This window comes from Montipora foliosa, chromosome 2 (assembly GCF_036669935.1).
Source record: "Montipora foliosa isolate CH-2021 chromosome 2, ASM3666993v2, whole genome shotgun sequence".
NCBI classification, from domain to species: domain Eukaryota; kingdom Metazoa; phylum Cnidaria; class Anthozoa; order Scleractinia; family Acroporidae; genus Montipora; species Montipora foliosa.
The window spans coordinates 58,323,555-58,338,554 of NC_090870.1; the positions used below are offsets into that span (position 1 = coordinate 58,323,555).

At 40.2% G+C, this 15,000-nt stretch overlaps 1 protein-coding gene across 1 annotated transcript in view; it reads right to left on the minus strand.

Moving 5' to 3' along the window:
• LOC137993681 (TNF receptor-associated factor 2-like) overlaps nt 1-15,000 on the minus strand; it is a 52,717-nt gene that overhangs the window by 8,444 nt on the left and 29,273 nt on the right. Inside the window, exon 5 of the mRNA XM_068839650.1 lies at nt 288-452. Coding sequence (XP_068695751.1) covers nt 288-452 — 165 coding nt within the window. The remainder of the gene's footprint in view (nt 1-287; nt 453-15,000) is intronic.

Here is a 15,000-nt window from a genome sequence, read left to right on the forward strand (position 1 = left end):
GGTTGCATTTGGTAACCCGAGTTTTTCTGGCGAGAAATCATACTGGTGATAAGCAACGGGATAAAGAGCAGGAGAGAAGAGGCGACGAAATTGGAGAAATTTGAATGTACACTATATTGCTTTCTGGGGTTAGAAACGGGAGCTCCGCTTTTACGCTTGGCTAAATCTATATATTATCATTAACTCAAAGCAATATGGCGAAGATAAACATGGTTAATCACCGCACTGTCCGGCACGAGTTTTTCAAAAAGGTCGTGCGCAACGCGTATTTACAATAGATAACATACCTTCATCTTTCGCGAGACTACTGAAGAATGACAAAATTCACAAGGCACTAGCCGAAAGTCGCATTCGATTTCCAGGTGCTCGGGAAGCAGAGCTTTTTCCCCCGTCCAATCACACTCGGGATGTACACATGGAACTTTCAAGTATTCGCAGCCACTGGTGTGACCCTGAAAAATAAGCACGAAATGCATGTAAGATAACAAAACTGCGTTAATTTCAGCCCAAAACGGGGCACAAAAAGCTACTGAATCTGACGAGGAAGGTAAATTGAAAACGAGAAGTGAATGATGACATGTTTCTTCTTTCGACACTGATCCAAAGTGATGGCCGCCTCAACTGTGTAGTGAGAATGGCAACGATTTGTCTACCAACTGCTGCAAACAGACAGACAGATAATACTGATCCAAACTTCAAACAACTTGTAATCCCCTTCCTTTTGTGCACAGGATTTTTGAATCGCTTTGCGGTTCCCACTGTCAACTAGTTGATATCCGTTCGCATATTTTACAGCCCTCATAATTTTTCTGCCTTGTATTTGCACAATAGCCATTGCGCTCATTTGCTATGCGCACCTAAGGAGCAAACGTTCTGAAATAATTGGTGGATGGGAATGAGATCCTGACAGTGCACTCCAAGTGACGTCTCGCAATAACACAGTTCACATTGACTACGTTTTATTATTTTTTTCTTAACTTGTTTTTTCTTAATAGCTCGTGGATACGCGAAGCGTAGGAGCGAGTTGTTGTGGGCAATGCGATATGCAATTGTGTCACTCGTCCACTAAGATGTAAACACTTCGTAATTAGTCGGCGCCGTACAAGAACGCTAGACATTTGCTGTAGATCCATCGTTTCCGAGAGCCCTTGCGATCGAAGGTCTCTACCGCTCTGCGTGCAGATTTTTCACTGGACCATTACAAGTGGAAGACGATTGTAAGTGGTTTCAATTGGACTTCGAATGTTTCAAATGAGTGCTATGGCCAACTTGGAAACTGAGTTGGAATTTGAACATTTGACTCGTCAAGGCGCTAAAACTGCTAAACAGGACGAGGAGATGAGCATTTGCTCTTGGACCCCTCAAGCTCCGAGGGGGCATATAAATTCCAGCTTGCTGGAAAGTGACCTTGAAATGAGCAAATCTCATGCTAATAAGGGACGGTTCATAGGATGACTGGGTCGGGAAAAAGCCGAACGGACTTTGAAAAATTTCCTGTCCATGGCGACGGGCTTGGGGTTTTTTTTCTTTAACAAAGTGACCTGATTTAACCTAAAAATGCGGCAGAAACGCAACAGTTGTTTGGCGAGAACAACATGTGGAACCTGTATTCGTATTGAAATTCAGCCAAAAATTTCGATACCTTAGTATCAAATAAATAGTCCCTCTATTGCTGCAATTTTTTGGATCAATAATGCAAGGAAAACTCGCTCACGCCGTGCAATAGCCTGCGCACCCTGTTGAACGCTTTGCATTGCATTTTTAATTTTTTAATGATCTAACTGATTGACGTAATTGGTCATCAGATATTCCTCTTGGCTGTTTATACATTGTTATTGCTGATGGACTGTGATTTCCAGTAGTTTGGGAATTTGCACCAAGCTCTGAGGGTACTTGTTTATTGAACACCTTATCTACTGATGATTCATCTTAGAATTCTAGTTGAATTTCAGCGTTCTCTTGATTATTTATAAGATCGTATGAATAAATGACAATGCCATGCTTGTTTTTTAGCCATTCTAGTGCTTCTGTTACTAGTAAATAGCTGATAGAGATGCTGTAGTGTGCACCAAAAGTTGTCTAAACTGTGCAAATGGCAATAAGAAAAGATTAGCGGCAAGTCATCGATGTAAAATTCTAAACAGGTCCTGAAATTTGAAGCATGCTGAAGAAACCCATTTCACTGCTGCATTATGGCAAATTTTCAACCAATCACGCATGGACGCATGGTGGGCTGAATGGAGTTAAACTAAGCATAGCACCCCAAGTACGCATTGCGGACCTATTTTTAATTAAACCAGAGCGCAAGTCATCGTGGCAAAGGCGATAATTTTAAGGCGTCGAATTTATGAATGCTGTAGTCGCTTCCAGTTTCAGTGACGCGGACAGCATCTAGTAGTAGTAACGTGGTGTTAGGAAATTTTTTTATAAATTCTAAGAGTAGTTTTGTCACATGATGATTATTGGAATTGTCTTCGTATTTCAGTATGCCATAGTAACTTGGTGATAATTCCGTGGTTATTTTTTTTTATCTTGAATATATTCCTTAGGAGGACCTTCTGAGTATAGAAAAATTAGGTTTTATCAACGGAGTTGATAATGTAAATTGGCCACCGTACAGAGATTCCAAAAGCTGACGTTTCGAGCGTTAGCCCTTCGTTAGAGCGAATCGTGATTGTTTTCACAAAGAATCATGATTAAATTGTTGTCTTCAGAGCGAATCGTCGCAAATCGCTCTGATGAAGGGCTAACGTTCGAAACGTCAGCTTTTAGAATCTCTGTACGGTGGCCAATTTACATTATCAACTCCGTTGATAAAACCTAACTTTTGTATACTACTTCCCCACCGACGTAGCACCACAGTTTCTTCAGAAACTACCCCCTTCTTTCTGAGTATAGGGTCACTACTCTTGAAGATTAGAAAATTTAGAGATCTTGGACTAAACAATAGTTTGGATGTTCGTCTGCAATCTCTCTGGAAAAGAACAAAAAAATCCTATGCGAGGGAGACCGGGTGCGAGGCGATCACTGTCGGTCTGTGTCATTTTGGTTCTTATTTCTAAACTGCGATCTCACCCGTGAATTCGAGACACTAACGACGTGGACAGATTACTCGTGTCATTTATTTTGTAAACTAGCGATTTCGACTGAAAACTTGGAGCAACTACAGATTTAAGGGCTGCACAGTTTCACCACAAGCTAATTGGTCAAAAGATCTTAAAGAAAAAAGCTAATAGAATTAGACATTATTGTTATTGACGAAGCAAATAAAGAGTGTATATTAAGATACGAACTGTGTGGATTAATGGATCTAAAAATCATGATTGTTGTCGCAGTAGATAAATGACCCAAAATATTGTTACATATGTGGTTAAATATATATATATATCTATCTGACTAAAAGAATTCTCAGGTATTGTTAGGTTGTAGTAGTGTAGATCAAGCCATGAATCAGAGAACTGACAAAGCATATAGAGGGTCTTAAAGTGGACCGAGCAATTCTTCAGTCAATATGTTTTGCCCATCTTTCGTACAATGTACGGAAGAATATTACAAAATAAACATTGCACTGATCATCACTCGTCTTTACGGAACGCATAATGATCGCGATCTCCTCACGATCAGAACAGGACAGCTTTCGGTCAACTTCAGTTCCTTGTGTGTCAAAACACTGACAGTTGTTATACCTTCCACTTCAGTGACCCTACACGGTTGACTAAATGTATGTTATTCTTTCCAGTTGGTTTCACTTTTTTTTTTTTAAGTTCAGCCGAGGAAGCTGACAAGAAACTGGCATGGGCTAAATTTAGATAGCCTGCGTAGACGGCAATATTGTTTTCCTGAGAGGCATAGGCTGCGCCTCTCTCCATTCTCCGCGCGGCTTCGCAGCTCGTTAATTTGCCTATCGCCCCAACAGGTGTCAGCTGTGCATGCTAAATTTAGAAATTATATAAGTCAAGAGGGTCTTCACGTATATACTTTATTTCATTCGACTAATCAGGTGGTAGTTTGAACTCCAATATCTCTATGCATATCAGAACTTTAAAGAAAATGACAAGATTTTTAAGTTTACAAAACACGTTTCGACAGAAACTTCTCTACTTCCCCACCGACGCAGCACCACAGTTTCTTTAGAAACTACCCCCTTCATTCATTTGAGGTTCTTTATGCAATGGTCCGCAACATTTCATGTTCTTGATCTTTTTTACCGCATCGTGTCAAATTTATTTTTGTATGACTTCGTTTAATTTTCTGTTCTCTATCCGGGTTTCTAAGATAACAGTACAACTTAGAGAACACAATTTCTAACCTTTCCAATCTACTTCTTCAGGCGCTCAAGAGTTTTTACTGGTGTTCTGCTGGGTTCACGTTCACGTGAAAGACGCTTCTTGACTCAATTACATAGCTTTGATAGCTCATTTGAAAAACGCTTAGCACGATTCTCGATAAGTTCTCTCAAAATTGTTCACTGATAAATTGATCTCTCGTGAAGTCCACGGACAGATCCGTCCCGTGTGGGTCTACCGTGAACGGCGTATGCATTTGTATCTGGAGTTAGCGTATTGATAACATAGACTTCATACTTCTTTCTTCTTCATGCATGTCTACCATGCTTTCGATAACGTTTTTCTGCGTATGCACAAGCTGCTTAGAACCGAGACATGCGCTTCAGAGTCTCCAAGGCGATTTGTGAATGAACGCAAAGGAAAATAACAATAACGAAGAGAAAATTTCAACTCGGTGTTTCCTCTGGAAATTCCGAGTAACAAGTTGTTGTGGTTTAGGTTGCACCGTTATATATTTCGGACTTTATTGTTTGTTTTGGTTGATTCAGTATCAAACTCAGCACATTATCTGATCATACATATCTCAATTCGTCATTGGCGGGAGCTGCTTTATCATTAAGGAGATGCTTCCGTGAAGCATACACTGGGTTGCCTGTGGTACGTGTTACAGAAAATCAGAAGGCACTGAATTGTGTGGTATTGAACTACAGCATTCCAGTCTCTGAAGAATAATAAATAAAAGAGAAGCGAGAAACATTGGCTTCTGGGCTGACATGTTGATAATTTTCAAGTTCCCTCACAACTTCTTTTGAGCACAAGTGTAAGCGTGCCCTCTGAGCATCTGACAGCTTTGTAATACCAAAGTTCACTGAAGTTAACCCTGTCCAGCGGGGTTAGTGTTTGGATGGGAGACCAAAACAATATACCCCGCATAAACAGAAGCATCGGACCGAAAATACTATTAACGCTAACAAATGCGAACTCAGCAAGGTACAGATTTTGTTAGCTTGCTTTATGCAAAACAAATATTGATGCAAAAGTAAATAAATAGTGATACAAGGTTTTTAGGAAGAACAGAAGGAAGTTTTCTGGACGGTCGATCGAGAATAAAATATTTTGCCATCAGCAACAACATTTATGACATGAAAACAAGATGGTTTCAGCCTCAACTCTGATTGGACCATTTGAATTTGACCGCGCGCTGGCAACACGACCGTTGTTGACTGCCCGGTCACAAGTCAACAACGGTCGTGTTGCCAGCGCGCGGTCAAATTCAAATGGTCCAATCAGAGTTGAGGCTGAGACCATCTTGCGAGTTTCCGTTGTTGACTACCCGGTCACAAGCCTCTGAGGAAAGCCGAAGAGGTGAATTTTAAGGCAAAGTTTTCGTTTGCTACGAGTCTTTCGGCCGCCGAAACACACGTATTTGGAGTGAAATTTATTGGGCTTTATGGAACTGTTGTTTTTATTGCGATTCGGGACTTTTCCTGTTGAGGAGAAAACGATTTGTGGAGTGAGGTCTGGCCAGCGATGGATGGAGTTACCGGCCTTCCTATTATTTCAGTAACGGCCTTCCGGATGACTTCACTAAACGGCATCAGAATGGCTCGAAACTCGGCAAAAGAGACAAGTTCGTCACACATTTGAGGTAGGAAAACTTTATTTCAAATGAGATAGTTATTTACACAATTTTTTTACGATAGGTGATTTTCCCATACAATTCTCTATATACACAAACTGTCGCATACACCACGTATTTTCAGCTTGGGGAGCCTGTGGTTAAATCCATAATTTTTAACTTTTTAAGGATTAAACCACTGCAAAAACCGTGTACGATCAAAACTTGCTCTACGTTGGATCAAAATAGATCGTGACCACACCATAAAAAACTTTAAAATAGAAAATATCCTGCAAAGGTTGGTCAAGACAACGTGAACATAGGCGTTGTTGCTTGCAATATTTCGGCTGGCCAACACCAGCCTTCTTCAGGTTTATTGAATGGATAAATGCTAAATGCTAGTAACAAGATCTTTATATTTACCGGAAATGACATAAAAATGCTACGTGATGTGTTATAAAAACGGAAATGCATAAAAAAGAGGAGAGAGAATAATACATGATAACAAGATGAAAAAAACAAAAAAAAAAAAAAAAAAAAATTTTAAAAGGTAGCTAAACTAAATTACATTTCATCTCTTCTGTTAAGGCCTGCAGGCTCCAGTGTTTTTCCTCTGTGTATGAGGAATGCCTCTCGAGCCTTTCTGATGGAGTCACGACTAGTGTGTAGTTGTTCGAGCGGTATAAGGATCATGTGATCCTCCGCGTGACCACTGGTCAGGAAGTGTCGTGAAACCGCAGTGGGGGTATAACTACAAAAGGGGCTTATAATAGGTCGCCTATGTTCATTAAAGCGGTCTTTAAGACGACGTTTGGTCTCTCCGATGTACTGAAGATTACATTTAGTGCACTGAATCATGTAAATTACATTAGGGGTTTCACAAGTAATATGTGATTTGATTTTGAAGGTTTGTCCAGTACTATAAAAAGTATATTGATTACGGCCATCCTCAATAAAAGGACAGGCGGTGCAACTAGTTTTATTGCACCGAAACGAGCCGGATGGAGACCCAGATTGGTCGGTGTAAGTAGGTTCCGGCAATTTAGCTCTAACTAGAATGTCACTAATGTTTTTACAACGCCGGTAGGCTACTAAAGGGAGATTAGTAAAAACATTTTTACAGCGACCAGATGAATAAAGCACGTTTGAGTGTTTGTGAATTATACGGGATATGTTAGGTAAAGCGGGGTTATAGGTAATGACGAACGGAACAGTATCTGTCTGTTGTTTAGGTTTGGGTTTAAGAGCGTCGTTCCGGGAAATGTCAGAAGCACGTCGTATCTGGGTTTTAAGGAAATTAAGTTCGTAACCTCGGTTGACGAGGTAGTCCATAAGTTCCTTACAGCGTTGTTTGTAAGTGTCATTGTCGGAGCATATGCGTCGAAGGCGAAGTGCAAGGCTATATGGAATGGAACGTTTAGTGTGGGTGGGGTGGCATGAGGAGATGAGTAAATATTGATGTTTGTCAGTGGGTTTAGTGTAAAGATCGGTTTCTATGAGACCATCCTTGAGTGAGACCATCACATCAAGGAATGAAATATTTGTGAGGGAATGCGAACAAGTGAATTTAATGGTGGGATGAAGGTTATTGAGATAATCGACAAATACTTTCAGTTTATCTGAACCTTCAGTCCAAATAACGAAAATATCGTCCAGAAATCTGAGCCATGTATGAGGCAGATACAGTGCGTTAGTGAGCGCGTCCTGTTCGAATTTGGCAAGAAAAAGGTTGGCAAATGAAGGAGCCATTTTGGTGCCCATAGCAGTACCGTGTTTTTGTAGGTAGTGTTTGTTGTTAAATGTGAAATTGTTCATGTTGAGGATGATCTGTATGAGGTCGCAAAGAGTTTCCGTGGGGATGTCCTTATCGTTGCGTTTGCGAAGGAAAAAGCGGCAAGCCTCAATACCTTCACTGTGAGGGATGTTGGTATAAAGAGAAGTGACGTCAAGCGTGACAAGTATGGCATTGTCGGGAAGTGTGTTGATTGTGTTCAAGTTGGCAAGTTTGTTAAGGAAATCAGTAGTGTCTTTAACGTAAGACGGAACAGTGTGAACTAATGGTTTTAGGTAGTAGTCAACGAACTGAGAGATACGTTCTGTGGGGTGGTTGTTAGAAGAAACTATGGGTCGTCCAGGATTGTTTACTTTGTGGATTTTGGGGAGTATGTAGAAGCGTCCAGGTCTGGGGTCGTTTTGTACAAGGTACTGTTTTGTTTTTACGTCAATAAGTTTGTTGTTAAACATGCGTTTAACGTATTCAGCAACTCTTTTTTGTATCATGGCAGTCTTGTCCTTTCCTTGTTGTTCGTAGAAGGTTGGGTTATTCAATTGTCGGTTGCATTCGTTTATGTACCAGGATCTGTCCATTATCACAGTCGCCGATCCTTTATCGGCCGACTTGATGATAATGTCGTGTCTTTGTTTAAGTTGACGTAATGCGTCACGTTCTGTCTTAGGGAGATTGTCACATACGCGGTTGGGTTTGGAGGTCAACAAGTCACGTTTTACAGCATTAAGAAAAGCGTTAAGTGCATCGTCTCTGTTAGTCGGGGGTGTCCAAACACTTTTAGGGTGGAAGGGGTTAGGTTCGTCGCTGGATACGTTATCATGAAAAAATTCTGTAATGCGTAAACGACGGGCGAATTCGTCAAAGTCTGCATTAACTTCAGACCAGTTGATTTGTCGTGGAGTGGGGCAAAAAGTAAGACCTCTTGCTAGAAGTTGCGTTTCGTCGTGCGTTAGTGTGACGTTAGATAAGTTAACAACGGAAGATGGGTCAAGAGGTGTGTTAGTGTTAGGAGTGGGTAGTCGTTTAGTATTTTTTCGTCGCCTACGTGGTCGCATTTTACACGTCAGTATAACCCCACTAACCCTAACCACTCAACTCACAATCAGTCACAAGTACATTCTACTAACCACCCGACGCCATCCTCTCTTCAAAACCACGATAACATGCGACCACGTAGGCGACGAAAAAATACTAAACGACTACCCACTCCTAACACTAACACACCTCTTGACCCATCTTCCGTTGTTAACTTATCTAACGTCACACTCACGCACGACGAAACGCAACTTCTAGCAAGAGGTCTTACTTTTTGCCCCACTCCACGACAAATCAACTGGTCTGAAGTTAATGCAGACTTTGACGAATTCGCCCGTCGTTTACGCATTACAGAATTTTTTCATGATAACGTATCCAGCGACGAACCTAACCCCTTCCACCCTAAAAGTGTTTGGACACCCCCGACTAACAGAGACGATGCACTTAACGCTTTTCTTAATGCTGTAAAACGTGACTTGTTGACCTCCAAACCCAACCGCGTATGTGACAATCTCCCTAAGACAGAACGTGACGCATTACGTCAACTTAAACAAAGACACGACATTATCATCAAGTCGGCCGATAAAGGATCGGCGACTGTGATAATGGACAGATCCTGGTACATAAACGAATGCAACCGACAATTGAATAACCCAACCTTCTACGAACAACAAGGAAAGGACAAGACTGCCATGATACAAAAAAGAGTTGCTGAATACGTTAAACGCATGTTTAACAACAAACTTATTGACGTAAAAACAAAACAGTACCTTGTACAAAACGACCCCAGACCTGGACGCTTCTACATACTCCCCAAAATCCACAAAGTAAACAATCCTGGACGACCCATAGTTTCTTCTAACAACCACCCCACAGAACGTATCTCTCAGTTCGTTGACTACTACCTAAAACCATTAGTTCACACTGTTCCGTCTTACGTTAAAGACACTACTGATTTCCTTAACAAACTTGCCAACTTGAACACAATCAACACACTTCCCGACAATGCCATACTTGTCACGCTTGACGTCACTTCTCTTTATACCAACATCCCTCACAGTGAAGGTATTGAGGCTTGCCGCTTTTTCCTTCGCAAACGCAACGATAAGGACATCCCCACGGAAACTCTTTGCGACCTCATACAGATCATCCTCAACATGAACAATTTCACATTTAACAACAAACACTACCTACAAAAACACGGTACTGCTATGGGCACCAAAATGGCTCCTTCATTTGCCAACCTTTTTCTTGCCAAATTCGAACAGGACGCGCTCACTAACGCACTGTATCTGCCTCATACATGGCTCAGATTTCTGGACGATATTTTCGTTATTTGGACTGAAGGTTCAGATAAACTGAAAGTATTTGTCGATTATCTCAATAACCTTCATCCCACCATTAAATTCACTTGTTCGCATTCCCTCACAAATATTTCATTCCTTGATGTGATGGTCTCACTCAAGGATGGTCTCATAGAAACCGATCTTTACACTAAACCCACTGACAAACATCAATATTTACTCATCTCCTCATGCCACCCCACCCACACTAAACGTTCCATTCCATATAGCCTTGCACTTCGCCTTCGACGCATATGCTCCGACAATGACACTTACAAACAACGCTGTAAGGAACTTATGGACTACCTCGTCAACCGAGGTTACGAACTTAATTTCCTTAAAACCCAGATACGACGTGCTTCTGACATTTCCCGGAACGACGCTCTTAAACCCAAACCTAAACAACAGACAGATACTGTTCCGTTCGTCATTACCTATAACCCCGCTTTACCTAACATATCCCGTATAATTCACAAACACTCAAACGTGCTTTATTCATCTGGTCGCTGTAAAAATGTTTTTACTAATCTCCCATTAGTAGCCTACCGGCGTTGTAAAAACATTAGTGACATTCTAGTTAGAGCTAAATTGCCGGAACCTACTTACACCGACCAATCTGGGTCTCCATCCGGCTCGTTTCGGTGCAATAAAACTAGTTGCACCGCCTGTCCTTTTATTGAGGATGGCCGTAATCAATATACTTTTTATAGTACTGGACAAACCTTCAAAATCAAATCACATATTACTTGTGAAACCCCTAATGTAATTTACATGATTCAGTGCACTAAATGTAATCTTCAGTACATCGGAGAGACCAAACGTCGTCTTAAAGACCGCTTTAATGAACATAGGCGACCTATTATAAGCCCCTTTTGTAGTTATACCCCCACTGCGGTTTCACGACACTTCCTGACCAGTGGTCACGCGGAGGATCACATGATCCTTATACCGCTCGAACAACTACACACTAGTCGTGACTCCATCAGAAAGGCTCGAGAGGCATTCCTCATACACAGAGGAAAAACACTGGAGCCTGCAGGCCTTAACAGAAGAGATGAAATGTAATTTAGTTTAGCTACCTTTTAAAATTTTTTTTTTTTTTTTTTTTTTGTTTTTTTCATCTTGTTATCATGTATTATTCTCTCTCCTCTTTTTTATGCATTTCCGTTTTTATAACACATCACGTAGCATTTTTATGTCATTTCCGGTAAATATAAAGATCTTGTTACTAGCATTTAGCATTTATCCATTCAATAAACCTGAAGAAGGCTGGTGTTGGCCAGCCGAAATATTGCAAGCAACAACGCCTATGTTCACGTTGTCTTGACCATAATTTTTATTTATTATTATTATTATTTTATTTTTTTTTTTAATAACACTTCTACCACAGTTAACACAAACTAATGTTACTTACGGAACAATACTGCACTACTTGCATTACAGTATTTACAGAATGGTAACAATTATCTTTATGACATGTTTTAAAACGTAAATAAAATTAACAGCTACAAACAAGACTATGGCTGGCTTAAAGAAAAGAGTTATAATGAACAAGAGTGGAAAGAAAAGGACGAAGCGAAGTGACATTTATAGTAGTTTATAGTAGTTTTCCCCAGATATTTAAGAATTTATGTAGCTTTCTTTGGGCAATATAGCTTTGCTGTAAGACATCGAGTTTATCTTGGAGGCGGAGAAGAAAGCCTTCAAAACATAAGTTGCCATCACATGAACTTGTCGCGAAGATATGGAATTTTGCAATAAGAAGAGTGACATTAAGTGCCTGTTTATTTTTTATGTTATTATGCCAACCGTATAGGATGTTAGATTCATTCAAATTGACCACTTGTTTGAATTTCTGATACCACCAGCTGGTGAATCTATCCCAGAAAGCCTTAGATACAGTACAGTGGTACAGTAGGTGGTTTATTGTTTGCTTTTCGGTAGCACATAGGGAACAAATGTCACTATCAGTAATGCCAGCTCGAAAAAGGCTGGATTTGGTAGGTAAGATGTGGTGTATTATTTTATACTGGAAAGCAATTAATTTCGAGTCTTTGGTTATTAGGAAAGGCAACGTGTACACCTTGTGGATGCTTTCTTTGGAGAAACCGTAATTTAGAATTCTGTTCTCTGATGTTGGTGGACTTACGTTGTTGGTTAGAAGTGTAGAGTAGGCGACACGGGTCGACGGAAGGTCTTCAAGAGGCGGGTTTAGGTGCGAGTTGTTTTGATTTAATATATTTTTCCATTCTGTAGGAATGGCAGCGACGAGGCCATAGTACAGTGTAAAGGGAATACTGATGTTCACTTTGCGAATGAGCCATAAAAAAATAAATAAAATAAATATACAAATAAATAAATAAAAAATAAAAATAAATAAATAAATAAATAAAAATTGCTATTTGATTTCCGTGTTTTATATAATACCAAGTTAGTAAAATATTAGAAACAAAGCTCACTTGATATCCGAAGGCAAAAAATGAAATTGTTGTCGAAGGCCATTACTCGTCGCTTAAAATCCAGATATTTATTTTTCAGCGCTGTCTTGCTCATCCAATTGACGATCCATTCTTGAGCTCCATGATGGTATATTTTGTTTAAAGGTCCACTACTTATTAGTGAAATTTCCAATTGTTATACCGGAAGACTGTGCAGAGTTGAGAACAGGTAAATACAAATAGAGAGACAACTGAGATAGCAGATCCACTATATGGATTCCTTCTCTGTCTTTGTTGAACCCATACTGAGTTACCAGAGAACTGTTCATTTGGTTTCAGTGTTGTACAAAACACCACACTTGGCAAAAAGTTTTAGGAAGACAGCACACTTTGATTACGGCTCGACGGGCGACAGATTGTCGTCGCTTTTAACATTCGACAACATTTAACATTGTCTGTCTTGTTCAGTATCCAATACCGCGAGAAAACCGCGGTAAATCAGCCATCGCCAAAAAATGTTCTTTTTTTCAAAAAATATTTAAAGTTAGGGGGAAAAATACATCATTTTAAAGCTAAGAAAATAAGCTTTCCAACAGCATATAACTTATTTACAGACAACTGAAACATTTTATAAAAGCGAAAGTTGAAGGAAAAAATTTAAAAAAATAACAGTAAAATATGTTTTCCACGCAAAATTTGGTCATTTTAGCGTTGATTACGAATTTTTGGAGGCAAAACTAAAATTTTCTGCAATTTATCTGCTTTCTTGGACATAAATTCGACCGAAAACTGATGAGGCACGAATATTTTTAGATTTTTAGGAATAATCGGATTAGCGATCATGCGTAATGCGATAATCCGATAAAAGTGTCAAATTTGCGACCCGTTGCTAACGGCAACGAGAGCGAACGCATTACGAATAGTTAACCTCTGTTTGCCAAAAACCACCCAAAGAACCGAGTTTTCGACGGAAAATTCATCCCAGAGGATAAAACTATTCACTGGACATGTAATTAAGGTAAATAGGTTCGAGCGAAAACGAATATTTTGAGGGAAAACACAATTATGTGAGATCAAAGGAACATGTGGTGAAGACACGCAATTGCATCGCTACGAAAATAATTTTACCTTTTCAGTGATTTTAACGCTTGAAATTCCATCCAATCCACCTGGTCTAGTCTTTGAATTCACTATTATCGCTTCCCTACGAATCTTCAGTGTTCTACATAACAGCACACTTGGTAAAAGACGGCTCGACGGGCGACAGATTGTTGTCGAAGTCCATTACTCGTCGCTTTTAAGATTCCACCGCCTTTCTTGTTCAGTATCCAATTGACTTGCCATTATTGAGTTTCATAAGGGTATATTTTGTTCAAAGATCCACTAAAACGCCATTCGCGTTACATGACTTTCGACGCCATTGCCGGTTAAGTTAATCGTTCTACTGTGTCCACCAGAGAAATTTACGCATTTCCCACTACCCTCTCGATCCTAAGAAAATACGCGCAGAAGGCTCTATGCACAAAGCCATCACTTAGCAGGGGAGTGACAGGCAAGACTTTTACCGACACGGAAAAAATTTTAGAAAAGACGAAATAAACGCAGATTCCTACTGGGTTTGCCATACTGGCAACCCAGTAAAAAAAGAAAACGAAAAATAAAAAAACGACGAAATTAAAGACAGATTCCGACTGGGTTTGCCATACAATTTCAAATTTAACTATCAGGGACCGGTTGCTCGAAGTCTGGTTAGTGCTAACCGTTGGTTAAGAGGTGTCAAAACCTATAGGTTTCCATGGTATTTAACGCTGGTTAGCGCTAACCATGCTTCGAGCAACCCGGGCCAGACCGATATAATATAAACTAAGCATAGGTACGTTACTGTGTCGTGAATGAAGAAATCCATCGGAGATGATGCTCTAGGGCGAAGTGATTTGAACAAAACAATAATCTTACTTACCATTGGAAGAGGATACTCCTAACGAGCTCTGCACTGATATAGAAAGCAAAAAGACCCACAAGGAACACCGAAGCGAGCACACCTTCCCGCTCGTACTCACTTTTTGCCTCCTGTCTCGCTAGGTGCACCTGGTTAAATAGGCTGGCGCGAAGCACATTTTTTCACGGCTCGGCGAGCACTGGACACGCATGTGCCAGGTTGCCAAGCACCAAAAGAAAGTCAGGCGTGGATCAGGGAGAGGACCCGTGGTAACAGGACATTCAACAGTGTTTTTACTTGCAAAATTAGTGGAATAAGAAAACAAAACATCAAGTAGAAATCTTGAAAAAGAAAGCGAATAGAAGAGAGCAATTATTCCTGTCATGAACATCAATGACGGCTGATTAACAAGCTGAAGTTAATTGTCTTCTCTAAAACGGAGCATGAGCACATTTTCCCGTGTGTCGACTTGTCTTACAATTCTCGGTTTTCACATTTTTTGAAAGCCAAGGATGCATTTTCACGTGTGCGAGGGCGATTTTGGAATACGAT